The sequence below is a fragment of the Corylus avellana genome, chromosome 1 (genome assembly GCF_965113065.1).
Source record: "Corylus avellana chromosome 1, dhCorAvel1.hap1.2, whole genome shotgun sequence".
NCBI lineage: Eukaryota > Viridiplantae > Streptophyta > Magnoliopsida > Fagales > Betulaceae > Corylus > Corylus avellana.
The window spans coordinates 3811569-3827081 of NC_142490.1; the positions used below are offsets into that span (position 1 = coordinate 3811569).

At 35.0% G+C, this 15513-nt stretch overlaps 3 protein-coding genes across 5 annotated transcripts; 1 reads left to right on the forward strand and 2 right to left on the reverse strand.

Moving 5' to 3' along the window:
* Nucleotides 1-628: 628 nt before the first annotated feature.
* Nucleotides 629-3963, reverse strand: LOC132171011 (antigenic heat-stable protein). 2 transcript variants are annotated; one of them, XM_059582204.2, is made up of 4 exons: nt 3840-3963; nt 3528-3619; nt 2089-2204; nt 629-1403 (listed from the first exon to the last, which is right to left on the reverse strand). In XM_059582204.2, the coding sequence occupies exons 2-4, from the start codon at nt 3585-3587 to the stop codon at nt 1031-1033; spliced, it is 549 nt and encodes a 182-aa protein (XP_059438187.1). In that variant the 5' UTR covers nt 3588-3619; nt 3840-3963; the 3' UTR covers nt 629-1030. The 2 variants fall into 2 exon arrangements, with proteins under 2 accessions (XP_059438187.1, XP_059438186.1); XM_059582203.2 differs by having other exon boundaries at nt 3528-3727.
* A 971-nt stretch (nt 3964-4934) lies between these two features.
* Nucleotides 4935-8531, reverse strand: LOC132171276 (Peptide chain release factor 2). The gene is made up of 7 exons (XM_059582559.2): nt 7882-8531; nt 7173-7385; nt 6661-6762; nt 6323-6460; nt 5732-6036; nt 5490-5643; nt 4935-5391 (listed from the first exon to the last, which is right to left on the reverse strand). The coding sequence occupies exons 1-7, from the start codon at nt 8332-8334 to the stop codon at nt 5257-5259; spliced, it is 1500 nt and encodes a 499-aa protein (XP_059438542.2). The 5' UTR covers nt 8335-8531; the 3' UTR covers nt 4935-5256.
* Nucleotides 8532-9518: 987 nt separating this feature from the next.
* Nucleotides 9519-12139, forward strand: LOC132171277 (Pseudouridine synthase family protein). Of its 2 annotated transcripts, XR_009439021.2 has the most exons (3): nt 9519-9899; nt 10739-11478; nt 11622-12139. XR_009439021.2 is itself a non-coding variant. In XM_059582560.2 (2 exons), the coding sequence occupies exons 1-2, from the start codon at nt 9521-9523 to the stop codon at nt 11404-11406; spliced, it is 1047 nt and encodes a 348-aa protein (XP_059438543.2). In that variant the 5' UTR covers nt 9519-9520; the 3' UTR covers nt 11407-12139. The 2 variants fall into 2 exon arrangements, 1 of the variants encoding a protein (XP_059438543.2); XM_059582560.2 differs by having other exon boundaries at nt 10739-12139.
* The last annotated feature ends 3374 nt before the right edge of the window (nt 12140-15513 follow it).

The window sequence follows — 15513 nt, forward strand, 5'->3', positions numbered from 1 at the left end:
AACTTTAAACTATCATCAACTATAGCATCCCCAAAACATACAGGTATTTGATATTTAGGTCAAATAGCTTTTCAAGACAGGAAAACATGCAAGCTGCTTGTAGAATATACCCTTATACTCCCCACAATCCAATTATTCTTCCAGATAATAACAGAATTACCATTCCTAGCAATAAAGTATGTCCCTTTACCGAGAATGTTCTAACCTGCAAGATTGTATAATCTGTCAAACAAAAGAATCAGAAACAGGTTCCATGATTATGGAAAAGAACTTGCTTCTGCCTTAAAAAGAACCTGTACCTGCTACTGAATTTACCCTGAAACACTTTGCCAACCACACTTTGAGGATTATCACATACTGACATAGGATGCATGATAAAACCCCTTCTGCTCCACTTCGACTCCATCAACGTTATGCTTACAGATTGAATCACAAATCTTCAGATAAAGGCAACACTATGCTATTCAAACTACCACTACTGGTTTATGAGAGCTGGCTCTCTTTTAATATTTTGTGCAATAAGGTTAAGCTCAACAATCAGAGAATTTTCCTATTCAATCTACCGAGAATAAGTATCATAATAATATAATTTCTGCGGCAACTTTGCAGCCCAGATAACAGCAGTCAGCAGTAAAAATCAGAAACGGGTTTTCATTAGTGTAGTCAAAATGAGTCAGCAAATGAGACAGAAGGTATGCTCCACTGTGGACATGTAACAAGTAAGCCTATCTACATTCTATAATAACCAATTCAAGCAACAAATACAACCACCCCTCGTAACAAATATTGACAATACACAATAGTAAATAAACTGCATGAATCAAATTTTACAGCATAAAACATGTGGGTTGTGCAAACACTGTTTCAGACCTCAGTAGCTAAAATTCACTTCTGTTCTAGTCAGATCCTAATAATGTTGATTTTAGTCCATAAAAAGGAATTCAGAAACTAATTAAAATCTAAATCTAAACTAAAGATCCAGATTTGCAGAAGCCACTTCTGTCATACCTAACTCGATTGACATACTGACTCATGTCTTCAAACTTGCTTGAGGTGATTTACTAGACTCTTCCAGCATGGCAGGAGGATCACCAGATCTGCTTGCAGATTCATATGCACCTCCTTCTGCATCCATTTCACTAAAACTCCTTTTCTTTGATATAGAGGGAGAATTCTCCTTTTCCTTGTTGTTTTCATTTGCAAATTCTTTTCCTTTTCCTTTCTCGTTCTGAATTTCTTTATTAGGCCAAGTCTCACCATCTGGCATAGGAAACAAAGGAGGTTCCCGTCCACTCAGTCGACAAAATACTTTTTCAACCATCCCACTAATTTCCTTCCCCAGCCCATTATTGTCTAAAATAAGCTCCCAAACTGATTTAGAAGCCTTCTCAAGCACTGGAGCTCTGCATGAAATCAATATGAAAATTGTAAGGAGCAGAAACTGCTGTAGAAAACAAGTGACAAAAAAAAAAAAAAAAAATAGCATTGTCCCACATCAAAAGCCCCTTCTAAACCATGACAAGTAACAAATCATTCATTCTGACCATGTGGGACGTTCTTCAAGATTCACATAGAGATAGGTGCAACAAATTAACATAAGGTGTCAATTTCAGAAATAAAAAAAAATAAAAAAAGGTCGAAAAAAGGGATTAAGAAAGCGCTATCCCTTTGTGTATTACTAAAATTTGATAGAGTGCATGTAAACTTTGTGCCAGCTAAGAGGAAGTTAATATGGATAAGGCCATTTTAGCCATGGATTCAGCTTCACAACTGCTCAAACACCCACTGATAAGTTGCTTCTATCTGTCCAAAGCAATCTTCACAATTTACACAGGATGGGCCATCTTATTAACTTTTGCCAGAGATAAGATCATCTTGTGATAGTTAAAACTGTCACTATTAACATTTGATACAGCCAAGACAACTTCAAGATAATGATAATTGTCCAATAGATGATCAAAACCCCTTCCGATACTGCATATAAGCCATGAGTTTTCTCCAAAGTAAGCAAGAGTATTTAGTGCAAACCTGGGTGGCTATTCTATCTTGAAAAACAAATGAAAACAGTTGAGAAACACCAAGACTTACTCAAGTTCCTGCCTTAGAGCATCAAACAGCTCTCTTTTCGTCTGTTTCTCTGCTCCAGGGGTGTTAAGAACTTTGCTCTGTTCTGCCATTTTGATAGTGGTATTCTTAAGCTCCTCCTGCAAAAAGAAGGTGCACCAACATAAGTATTATTCCTTTTAGAGAAAAATAAACTAGTACTTCCTTAAGCATTGAAATGTTTGACAATCCTTGATTGAAATACTCATAATTATGTTTATTCTACTTCCGTTCCTTTTGCATTTCTAATTACTGGACCAAGTGAAAAGGTACACTTCTGTAAGAGGCCAGAAACTCGTATGAGATCCAAGTTTGCACCCACAAAAGTGGCATCAGAATTATTAACTGACAATGTCACTTAGATTAAAAAATTGGATAACCATAGACAACTAGTTGGCCAAAGTGAGAATCAATAAGAGCAACAAACTCGAAAAATTTCAAAATTCACTGAATTAAAGCTCTGGAGGAGGAACCCATGTTAGTCTACCAATACTGCCAACAATTTACTATGATCTACTGGAGCAAACAGTACAACCCCACAAATTCTTATATTCAACCACATGAATTGCATATTAGTTCCCAAATTAGAATCAATGATGCCAACACTAGGACTTTAACTAACAAATCGCTAATATCCACATATTAAAATACATACTCAACCTAAATATATTCAACTCCTCATCAAGAACAACCACAAGCACGCACTCACGCAGACATAGGAAATTCTTTTCTTATGAATAACTCTTACAAAATGCACCACTGCAAAATATAATTGGGTTTCTTTTTTTCTTTTTAAAACCTAAAAGTTCTCTCCTCAAAAATATGATAAAAACATTTGAGCTCTTTTTTAAATCCAAAAAATTAACCCTTAAAAGGTTTCTATAAACCAAAATATTTCTTTTTTTCTATAACCTAGACGTCTGCCTTTCATCCATCCTCCCCTCAACTCCTCCCTCCCTCTCCTCTGCTTTCTCTCTTCTTCACAACTTCCAAGTCGCCTTTTTCAAACCTCCTCCCTCTTCTGCCTTGCAACAATATTCAGCCCCCCATGTAAAAATCCCTGGCTCTGCCACTAACCCTATCATTAAAAATATATTTTGTATGATCCACTGGTATCTATAGAACTGCTCTATACATAAATATATACATACATGTTCGTGTGTGTGTGTGTGTGTATGCTTGTGTAACTCATGAGTGACTAACGAGTGAAGCTATACAAACAAACAATACAGGCGATTAGCACACAAAAATCACTAAACTCGACAAGTTCACTGCTCCATTAGCTCTCAGAATATAAAATTAAAAAAAAAGCCCATAATTTAGATTTTACCCACAAATCTAAAAAAAAAAAAAAAAAAAAAAAAAAAAAAAAAAAGAGAGAAAGCCCAAGCAAAGAAAATAGAGGGGGAGGGACATATATTTACATTGGCTTTGAGCTGGTTGATGATCTTCAATCTGAGCGCGTCGATTGTACCGTCATTCATCAGCGATTCCAACACATCCTCTGGAGTTATCACTGATGAAGATGAATCCATTAGCGCACACACACTCTCTCTCTCTCGTTTTTTATTTTATTTCAACAACTTTTCAGATGAATAAATTTCTATTCCAATTCGGAAACCACCTGCAAAAGAAAAAAATATATATATTTCTGTTTCCAAATCTTTGTTTGCAGTCACAAAATTAAAGAAATTAAAGCAGAGAGAGAAAGTAAGATAACTGAGACAGTCTCGTACCTGGAAATCGTTTTCAGTCACAGACTCTCACAGCGTTTGAGGTTTTTCTCTTATCTTTCGAAGTTCGCCGTCGCCTTTTTTGCCTTATTTCTATGAGGAAGAGTTTACAAGGGCGACGTCGTATCCTTTTTTAGTTTTGGACCCAACTCCAAAAGGAGATGTCATTCTTCGAGTAAGTTTCAAGTAAGACTTTTGTCTTTTGTCTTTTTTTAAAAAAAAAAAACAAAAAATAAAATAAAATAATTGTGGTGTCTTTAAATATTATCATTGAAATTTGATTTAATTGTAATTTTGAAAAGCACATCATATTTAAGAATCAAAGAAAAATAAAATTCTTACTTTTAACACTACTCATCATTTAGCTGGTAATATCAATTATTGAGCATTCAAATTATTACTTTGAAAATCTTCAAATGTCTTAAGACTCTTAACCATTAGTGATAAGGGCCTTATTTGTTAAACAACACTGTTAATTTATGTTAAATTAAAAAAAAAAATAATAATGATAGGTATAGAAAAAGTTAAAAAGTAGTATTAAAAAATTGAAAAATTTTGTTTTGTAATGATTTTTTTATTTGAATAATAGTAAAAAATGAATTATATGATATAAAAAGTGAGAATATTTTTATATTGATTTTTTTTATAAAAAAAAAATCAGATAAATAGTGTTTTGTAGAATTATGATGTTTGGAAAAACCACCAGAGATTCAATGGCCTCAAGGAAATCTCCAAATAGTTAGATAAATAAGTTAGCTCTTTTTTCTCGAATGGATGCTCTCTTGGTTATTTTCCCTATCAATAATTCACTTATTTTTTTCCCTTGAAATTTTGCTGATATTAGATTAGATCTCTCTTCCTCTTAAGGTTGGAATGCTTTGAAAATGGCTAGATGTACCAATTATCGTGCACATGCATTAGCTAAATGAGCTGCTTCTCACCTTGTGTTTAGAAGCATTCTCATATTATTTATCATTGGAATCACGAGTGAGAAGAATCCCTAATAACCATTTTCCTTCGTCAATTAGAAAAACAAATTTTTAAAAAAATAAAAACGGGTATGCATCCCAAAAACATTTAGAGAACATATGATTGTATCACTACAAATAAATATTTCATTGAAGAAAAAGTATTGACAATAACTTGGTATCGATGAATTGATTGTATCCACCACAAATAAACATTTGAAGGACCGTTTTTCATCCTACTACTAAAATCTTTATTGCCATGCCCTCTCTAAATTTAACTATATCATCTCTACATGACCATCAAAAGCCCATGCCTGACAGGGAACATCGTTGCAGCTGATTGGCTTGTTGTTAGTCAAGATATGGCTAATTATCATGAGTCAGATGTTCAACCTTTGCATGGATTCAGCTGTGACAATATGCATAATGCCAATGAAATCCGGTAACTAAGATCACCGGCCATCTTCATCTTTATCAAGGGAAGCTGATAAATAGCTCATGATGAAGCCGTCCAGATCTCCTTCAAGGACAGAATCAGGATCCGAAACTTCATAGCTAGTTCGCAGATCTTTCACCATGCGGTAAGGCTGAATCAAAAATATCAATGGAAGTTAGTGGTGCTTAGATGGTTGATGGCTCCAAATAAGTTAATGAAAGAAGTAAGGTTCCAGACTCCAGAGCATACATGAAGCACATAACTACGAATCTGGCTGCCCCACGTTATGTCAGTGAGAGATTGAGTATGCTGTGCATTCATCTGAGCCTGGCGAGCCATCTCGAGCTGGTCCACTCGAGACTGAAGCACAGCCATCGCCGAAGCCTTGTTTTGATGTTGTGATCTGTGTTTACAACAAAAATGTATCTTTTGGAATCGAGAAAACTGTTACATCTAAATCCATTAAACTTTTGCACGCACAAATTTCATACCTTTCATTTTGACAAGTGGCAGTAATTCCTGTGGGAATGTGAACTATCCTCACAGCACTCTCAGTTGTATTAACATGCTGCCCGCCAGCACCCCCGGCACGAAACCGCTCAATACGGAGATCAGATTCATTGATTTGTACACGGGTAGATCCATCGCCCATGATTGGAATTACAGCGACAGCAGCAAATGAAGTATGCCGGCGCTTATTACTGTCAAAAGGCGAGATACGTACCAACCTGTGGACTCCTACTTCTGCTTTGGCGTATCCAAAAGCATATTCGCCATCCACTTTGATTGTTGCCCGCTGAAAGAACAGATTAATTTAAAATCAGAAAACTAGTTGTATTTAACAATAATGCCTAGGAAAGACTAAAATGCAGACCAAACTTTCAGATCAAGCAGGCTTGACAGGCATTTAAAATTCAGAAAGAGGCAAATGAAAGCACTATCCACTGTTGAATAGTAGCACAGATAGGTTGCTTAGAGTGGTGGGTGTGTGCTGATTGTCTTCTTGACAGCGCGTGTTATCTATCAACAACAATAAATTCAATTGAAAATAAGGATGAGTGGAAACTAGTAAGAAGATGAACCTTGATTCCGGCCATCTCACCAGGCATTTCATCCACAACAGTTACTTTATATCCACGTTGCTGAGCCCACATTTTATACATCTGCATGACCATTGCTGCCCAATCCATGCTCTCAGTACCCCCAGCTCCAGCTTGAACCTATATCATGCACATATTACCACAGCTATTGTTACTAGTAAGTAGTAATCAAGGAGAAGAAAGAAGATATATAGAAGTGAACTATTGGGCAATTTCATGTTAACAAGATCAGACAGGGGACTTCGGGAAACGTACAGATATTTAATGCAAAAAATATGCAATGAACCTAAATGCTGTTACAACGATAAAATAAAAATAACCTCTATGTAACAAGAGCAAGAATCCTGCTCCCCAGCTAACATAGCTTGAAGCTCTTTCTCCTTTGAATTTCTTCTCATCCTAACCAAAGCTTTCAATGATTCCTGCAAAGTGAAGGCAAGCCACATGTATAAAAGTTGGTATCGAGGTAATAAGAGAAGATTGCAAAGTATTTATTACCTTCTACCTTAAAAGAAAAGGTTGAACATTAAGATAAGGATTCAAAATGAAAAGAACCAATGGTTATCTGTGTAGTTTGATTTCAAAATGTTACACGGTAGGAGGATATATGAAAAGCTACTCAAGCACACTGAAGTGCATGTTTACCAAAATTTTCAAAAAAGTATGAGCCATATCATAAATCTAAAAAATCAGAAAAGAATAGATCAAAATTTGCCAAATTGTTCAGTATACAAGAAAAATCTTCTTTTTTTTTTTTTGATAAGTAAAGTATACAAGAAATAACTCACAAAACAGAACGAATACATGCCTAGATAAAGAAGTGAGTGCCCACCGATTCCATGTCTGCATCATTCTCCTCACCAGCGAGCTTAATCATGTCAATATGCTCTAGCAGTTCCCGCTCAAATGCCCTCACCTGTTTCATTTTACCCATGAGAGAACCATGTTCACGGCTAATCTTCCCGGCATGCACAGGGTCATCCCAAAGATCTGGCTTATTCAGCTCCATCGATAACAAATCCAACCTAACCACCAATTTCTTCCACTGCCACCATACCAAAACACACACATTTCCATAAAATAGGTCATCCACAAACCCAAAATCAAAACTTGTTTCAGCTCTTATAATCAGACAAAGTAAAGCAAAATTATACTTCAAGATGTCAGACAACTGAAAGCCATTCAAATACAATAACATAGTAAATAGTGAAAAATATCAATGTATATACAAATTATGCTTCAACTATTCTTAAATATATAAATTTTCTTTGATGAAAAACTAAACTCAACTTAAAATTTTTGATGAAAATCAAATATAGTCAAAATGGTAACAGGATAACCCAAATTAATGTTTGGTTAACCTCTTACGATCAGTAAAACTACAACAATCATAATTTAAATTTGAAATGAACTCACTCGAACATTAACAGACTACCGTATCAGACTTCAACCAGCATATGACCAAGGATTGTTGAACTTTCAACATAAATACCCGATTGTATGCTTAAACCCAGACCCCGATATTAAATTACATGGCATACCCTCAAGCGCTTCTTGATCAGATGAATGGATTGAGCAATTGCAGCAGCATGACTCTTCCAATCACTCTCACTCTCATCAAGAATTGTCCAATTACTAGCTAAGATCCCCTCGACCGTGAGCCCATCTGCAGTTGAGGGCTGTATAGCAGCTTCAGTACCAAAATATCGAAACAGCGTCAAAATGACTGGACTTTGGCGAAATTGGCTAAGGTTTTTGATGCTTGGAAGTGAATTGGAGTAAATTCCAGAAAAGCTATGCCTGTAAATGGGAGACCCAGATGGTGGAATAGGGTTTTCTGGTATTAAATGCGACAATTGGCGAGACCCAGATGGGGCTTCTGTGGTTTTGTACAAAAATGAAGGAGACCCGTAAGAGAATAGGAAGGAAATTCTAGGGTTTTGCGTGGTGACTTTGGAGCTTCTAAGTGATTTTCTGAGTATGAGAAATGACATTATTTTGGGATTTGTAAGATGAATGGGAAAACAAAGATTGATATTCTTCTCCCTGTTTAGGGTTTAAGAGAGAATGAAGGTTCAGGACTCTCAGGGTTTAGAGCTCCAAGACGATGTAACCCGTCCAGGAAACGACGACGTGTCGTCATATATTTACGACTATTCCGACGCCTTTCGGACGAACGAAATGGGTTTGATTTGTTTAGTGCTGGATCCAATTTGAAACCCGATCAGGGACAGTAAAAAAAAAAATTAAATAAATAACACCCTCCGAACACATGACGTGTCAGTAAATTATAAAATAATTATAAACCAGTTTTAGCTCTTTCTTCTTCTTTTTTTTTTTTTTTAATTTGAAGATGTAAATTTGAATTTAACCCCTTCTTTTTTTCATTCTTCATTTTTATTCCTCTAACTTTGAACTTGAGCCATTCATAAAAGTGAAATGCTAATGGAGTTGGCATGCTCGATCTAATGGAAATATGATACAAATTTGATGATAACACATGTCTTACATAGGTTACAACCTTCTCTATTATTATTAGGCGAGTTAGGCAGTCGGTTAAGACCTATTGTAAAATAAAACATCTTACGTTAATAATAATGGTATATAGTACACTTTTCTGTAAGGGAAGGAAAAAATACATATACATACAAAGAGGAGAACATACGTATCGTATATTATCCGACATGAGACTTGATTTTTTAGAGCCTTTCTCATACATACATAAATTATAACACTTCGGTCTTATATTAAGAAGAATGGAAAAATTTACATAGAGTGGGTAAATTATAAAAAGATACTAATGAGTGTTACATTTTGCTTTACTTATTATGTGAAATTAGACTTTATAATGAGTAACAATAAAACCACGTTCAATGTTGAGTAAAGGCAAGCGATAAAAAATGAATAGATTTCAACAATTTTACATAATTTGATTATTTTTTCGTATTCGTAGACTTCACAATATTACATTATCATTATTATTATTTTTTTCAAATGAAAAATTAACAGAAACAAATTAAAAGGTATTTGTTTAAAAATTTGTGTTGAAATTTGTCGTGGCGATTATTGTCGCCTTACGAACTGAAAACGTCCGCCTTTACAAACCAATCTCGTAAGGAAAGAGAGAGCTTTTATTAAGAAACGGCGACTATTTCGTTGCTTCCGAGTCCGCCGCAACAAATGGCATTTCCTTACCATCTCCAACCTACCGCTCTCTTCCTCACCAAATTCCCCAAACCCCCCTGCCTACTCTGCCACTTCACCACCGCCACCATGTCAAACCATGCCGACCCAACAAAACCCACTTCCCAAAGCACCCTCCAAAACCCACAAAACTACCCTGTGCCACTCTCCCCCACACTCCCTCCCATCTCCAAGAACATAGAGCTCGCCAGAGCCATGTCGGCTTCTTCTAAGTCCAGCCTCTTCACTCTGTTACCGACCCATGTGCTGTACCATGATGAGTGGCTCATTGCTGTAAACAAGCCCCAGGGGGTCTACTGTGAGAACGTGCTCGCCTCGGTACCTCAGCTTCTCTGTGACTCGGCCGACTCGGAAGGTCTGCTTGGCTTATTCTCGATTTTTTGCTTTTTGGGTCGATCCGAGTTGACAGCGGTTTTGCTTGCTTGTAAATAAATGTGGTTAATGTTGATTTTTATGTAAATCGTGTTTAATTCTTATGATGGGGAATCCGAAATGTCTACATAAAAATGATAAGTTTTCCCAGGAATATTAGGAAAATAGGAGTAGTTTGATAATCTTGAATGCAAGGCTGCTCATTAGCTTTATATAAATTTTTAGTACCCATGGGTTTTGGTTTAAATTAGAGGCAACATAGAGCATAATTGCATAAGTTCAAAACTTGTGAATAATTTCAAATTCTGTGAGGTGGTTTTTACTTTTCTTGGTGACCACATGGAGGGAAGAGATAGGGAAATGTTGAACTAAGATAAATTTTGATGAATCAAAATAAAACAATTCTTTTGACAGCTTGAGCATCGTCATATGAAGCTTCTTCAATTGCTTGATTGATATCTATGAAATGCACATCCTAGTAAATTGACTTTTGGTTTATTGGGTTTATTGAGTTTCAATTAATACGACTTATACAGTACTTGTTGATCAGTAATAAGGTTGAAATGCAATTTACTCGGTCGGATTATCATGAATATTAGATGTTTCAAGTCACTAGGCAACAATGCGTGAATTTTAGCATCTCTGATACCTGTGACCAGAATCTGTAAGCTGCAAGCAATAGAGTTGATGATTGGGTTTGAGAATACTGAATGCAGCCTTAAACTCTATAATGAATAGGAAAGATTAAGGGTGCTTTCTGATTAATTAATTCGTATCTCTTTCTTGAATGTGGAACTGAGTTAAAATGTTTCAATATGTCAGGGACCAAGGCCAACTTTCCAGAGCTTCATCTTGCTAATCGACTTGATCGTGACACCAGTGGTGTTATGGTGATAACAAAGTCCCACAAAGTAGCTTCTAAGCTTGTCAAGGCATTCACTGATCACAAGGTTACGAAAACATACATTGCACTCTCTGTTGGTCCAGCTCCAAGATGGGAAAAAATAACCATCAAATCAGGTCATGGTCGGTCAAAGTTTGGGGTCTGGCGTGTGTATGCTGCGTCAGATGTGGGTCGGACGCTACCGGGTGGGTCACTAGTCAAGGACATGGAAACGTCATTTGAAGTATTATCAATAAATGGACAAGGGAGCTTCAAAGAGCTATCTGAATTTAGGAAAGATGAAGAAAATACTATAGTAGCTGAAGAGAAAGCAGTACCAGAGAATGATGTGAAGAAGGATGAGATATTGATAAGAGCTTATCCTCGGAGTGGAAGAACACATCAAATTCGCTTGCATTGTCAGTATCTTGGAATTTCTATTAGAGGAGATGTGAAATATGAGGGCATCTATGAGTGGAAAGGGAGAATTTATGATGGCCACGAACTTCATGCAGAGAGCTTGTCGTTTGAGCACCCTGTTACTGGTCTTCCAATCATGTTTCAAGCACCTCTGCCTTTATGGGCACGCCAGGCATTGCAGCACTAATATCAAAATGACCTCCTTGTCTACTGTGTGGACTTCTATGACCGGGGAGGATTCTCCCAACATTACTATGAGGTAAACTGATATTAGACAGTTTGCTTTTCTGATGTGCAAACTGGAAATTTTATGCATGGACATGATGCTATAGATTTTTGGTGGATGTCAAGTGTAGCCAATTCATGCTGGTGGGGCTGGTTTTTCACTCTTTCAATTGCCAGATTCTTCTCTATGTAAAAGTTCTGTTGCTAAAAGCATAAGGCAAGGGCTTCAAGCAAAATTCCTCCTGTTGGAAGTACAGCACTTTCCTCACCATCACTTCTCTATCAGCTGTCACAGAAAAGCTGCCAAAAACATCTTCATCTAGGCTTCACTTGCCCTGAAGTGGGTTCAGAAGATGTTGTGACAAGTGTTTTAGGACGTCATGTGCATAAAGAGGGCATGATGAAATTATCAACATCATGAGGTCACTTTTCTCATTTGAAAAAACTAGTTCATAAGAAAAACATTGGATCAATTACCTATAGCAATTTCATTTTTTCCCCTGATTTTTTGGGCATGAGCTCTCAACTACCAAGTACGTAGGAAATGCTGAGTTTAAATATGTTATCCTACCAATTTGCGCACATAATTTTTAAGCTTCTTTTTCTGTTAAACATCTGTCTACTTGGACAATTGTATTAAGCAGCTTTGATATTATGTAATTGCTAAATAGGTGAGATGAATTGTTGAAATTGCATTGTCTGAGATTAACAAAGTTTTGTTCACTTTATAATCTGAAAGGTGGAAGGTCTCTGATTCATCTGTAAGTAGTTAGGGACACCAAATTATAAAGGATTTGTTGAAAAACTGAGGTTGATCAGCGTTCCATGTTTGTGGGTTATTCAATAAGATCTTGCTTGTTGCAGCCCCATGCAAACTCTATGAAGATGAGGACCTAGCTTCAACTTGAGGAGGGAAATGAGATAAAACAGAAAGTGATTGAGATGACATTGTTGTATGTCTGTTACAGTAGAAACCTGAGGCTCATCCAATATGCCTATGCATTGTATAATTTGTATAGAATTACTGTACAAGGTTCGTTTGGCAAAACTTTTTAGAGCGTGTCTTATGTTTTTTTGGTTGTGGTGTGACACAAAGGTAAAAGTAGTTTGTGAGTATTTTGTTAATACTTCAGCTTTTTTTGTTAAAAGGCAAAAAACTATCTTTAAAAAGGTAAAAGTAGTTTGTGAGTATTTTGTTAATACTTCAGCTTTTTTTGTTAAAAGGCAAAAAACTATCTTTAAAAGTGTTGTCAAACGAGCCCACTTCTTTATACCATTGGTTCTTTAAGCTGCAAGTAAAGTTCTTGTTTACACTAATACGTTATCTGTATTCTATGAGGAGACAAAAAAAAAAATGTACATAATCTAATTCAGTATTGTACTGATTTGTTGGTTCAGAAGTTGAACTTCAAGGACAAGTCAAGGCATGTGAATGGGAAACAATGCCGTGGCAAGCTCATCCTGGTGACATATTATGTGTGGTATACTTTTCATTCTATTGCTTTCAGAAAAAGATAATGAAGAAAAAAAAAAAAAAAAAGAGCGAGGACTTTGGTGTGGATTGTTGAGTTAGACAAAAATGCGGTAAACGTGGTGGTTTTGAATATTCATTGAACATTTTTTTATTACTCCTATCAAATTATATAATAGAAAGAGAATTTACCATAGAGTGCACCGCATGAACTCTTACCATAATCCTTGCAAAACTATGATACAAGACTTTTTAAATGGGCTTTGGTTTGTGTCTTGTGCCTGTGCACACGAGACGTAATTCAGGGTTGCTACACGTCTTTAATTACTGATGTGATCGTCCTAATTTGCGTCTTGCACACACCGGACACATAGAATACAAGCCTTACTCTTGTAAATGTGCAATGAAGATAGGTTTATACATATGCCAATGGATACTAGATTTCCTAGCAATATTCTAAGTGGAGAAGAGATTGAGAATTTTATCCATTCAATCTTATTCCTTTGCATTTCCTTGACTATGTAGAAGCCGGAAAAATCTTTGATCATGTCAAATCTTCATTGCTACGCAAGCAAAATCGTGTTGACCTTTATTTCCGGAAAAAAAAAATAATCAGAAATTACAGGCATCCAAACAAATCTTTATTTCCTGGGAGGTTGGTGGGAAGAGCTTAAGCTTGAATGTCCTTCATGGAATGAGAACTCTTTCTGTCATTTAGTTAATGGTCTTAAAGCTTAATGAATTTTCCCCCATTATTATTATTATTATAATTAACCCCAAGGGGTTAGCCCAAGTGGTGGAGGCCGTGGTCTTGAGGTATCATCCCTTCAAGGTTCAAGGTTCAACACCTCATGGATGCAAACAATCTTTCCCTGGTGAAAAGCTAGAGATTTAACCAGTTCTGTGTAGAAAAACTTCAAAGGGTGCGGTGCACGAGATCGGAGTTTACTCTGCAAGGGTGGGTTTAAAGGGCACCCTGTCTTGGAGAGGTTCCTCGACATATATATATATATATATATATATATATATATATATATTCTTTTTCTAGTTATTCTCTCGCTAATAATTATTTTTGATATTGTACATAAGGATCTCAAAGATTATATAAAAGAATCAAGTTTTTCTTCAAATTTGGGTGGAAGTAATTCTTTCAATTTAGTCCTTTTTTTTAAAAAAAAAAAATCAATATCTATCCTTAGAAAATATGATTTTCATTTACTAATTTAGAGAAAAACTTTGTTCTTTTTTACCATACAAAATTATGAATTATGGATACCTAAAAGAAAATACACCTAAAGATGTTTGCATATTAAGAAATTATAATAATAATACTATATACTATATACTACATTTTATTTTACAATTATCTTATAATGGTGATGTGATAGTCTTAATTAATTTTTAATTTTTTTTTAACAGAAATTAATTGAGACTACTATATCAACCTTGTAAATTAAAAAATAATTTTGTTATTAGTAGGTTGGAAAGTAGGTCTAGACGTGTATATGGGAAAGGGCATGAATGCCGTGGTAACCTCATCTTCTTCACATATTTTATATCATACTTTTTTCATTTTATTAACGTCCAGAACAAGATACCCAAAAAAAAACACACCTCGAGAAAAAGATATTATTAAAAACAAAAAAAGCAGAGACTTTAACGTGGTTCCCTGAGCTCCAATAAATGCAGAACACGTGGTGCTTTCGGGAATTTAATGAACACTTCTTTTTTTTCTATCCTAAATTTAATGAGCCATGGCCCATGCTAACTTTTCCTTGCAAGTTGCAATATCCAAAAGGGAAAGTTTTACTTTAAAACTTGATGAATTTGTCTCTTTTAATAAAATTGGGTTTAAATTGTTAAACTGTTTTAATTATATATATATATATATATATATATATATAATTGAAACAAAAGTCCAACTTTTTTGTCCAACAAAAGTTCAACTTTTACCTTATTTATTTTTAAAAAATAAAATAAGATAAAAAAATAGAAAAAATGTTTGAAGCAACCCTATCTATTTTTTGTCTTTCTTTTATTTGGTATTTTTTTTAAAATGAAAAATGGTATTTTTTTCATAATAATGTCATTTTTTTAAGAAAATGTCATTATTATGAAGAAAAATACCATTTTTTATTTTTTAAAAAATACTAAATAAAAGAAAGGCCAAAAAATAGATAGGGTTGCTTTAGACATTTTTTCCATTTTCCATTTTGTTTTTTTTAGAAAAAAAAAAAGAAGGTAAAAGTTGGACTTTTGTTGGGCAAAAAAGTTGGGCCTTTAGCATTTCTCTATATATAATACTATCCTAATCATACCTTTAATTTTTTATTTATTTTTTAAAGTGAAATTCTAAGCTATCATTAAGAAAAATCAAATCATACAACTTTTGAGATTACAATATTATGAAATAACACTTGGAGCATGCTTGAGATTGCGTTTGAAAAAAAATAGTTATTAAGTAAAAAAAAAAAAAAAAAAAAAAAACGTAATACTTTTTTCTTTAAACGACTAGTGACCTCTGCTTCATTAGGTGTGATCTTAGCCGATTAAACTACCTCTTGGAGACATAATTTTTTGAGTATTAAATATATTTTT

Coding starts and splice junctions, on each gene's coding strand:
- LOC132171011 (XM_059582203.2), bottom strand. CDS start 3,638: ATGGATTCATCTTCATCAGTGATAACTCCAGAGGATGTGTTGGAATCG. Junction 2,205..3,527: donor TCAACCAGCTCAAAGCCAAT/GTAAATATATGT, acceptor TTCTTTTTGCAG/GAGGAGCTTAAGAATACCAC. Junction 1,404..2,088: donor GCTCTAAGGCAGGAACTTGA/GTAAGTCTTGGT, acceptor GATTTCATGCAG/AGCTCCAGTGCTTGAGAAGG.
- LOC132171276 (XM_059582559.2), bottom strand. CDS start 8,334: ATGTCATTTCTCATACTCAGAAAATCACTTAGAAGCTCCAAAGTCACC. Junction 7,386..7,881: donor TGATCAAGAAGCGCTTGAGG/GTATGCCATGTA, acceptor GTATGGTGGCAG/TGGAAGAAATTGGTGGTTAG. Junction 6,763..7,172: donor ATGATGCAGACATGGAATCG/GTGGGCACTCAC, acceptor TTCACTTTGCAG/GAATCATTGAAAGCTTTGGT.
- LOC132171277 (XM_059582560.2), top strand. CDS start 9,521: ATGGCATTTCCTTACCATCTCCAACCTACCGCTCTCTTCCTCACCAAA. Junction 9,900..10,738: donor TGACTCGGCCGACTCGGAAG/GTCTGCTTGGCT, acceptor TCAATATGTCAG/GGACCAAGGCCAACTTTCCA.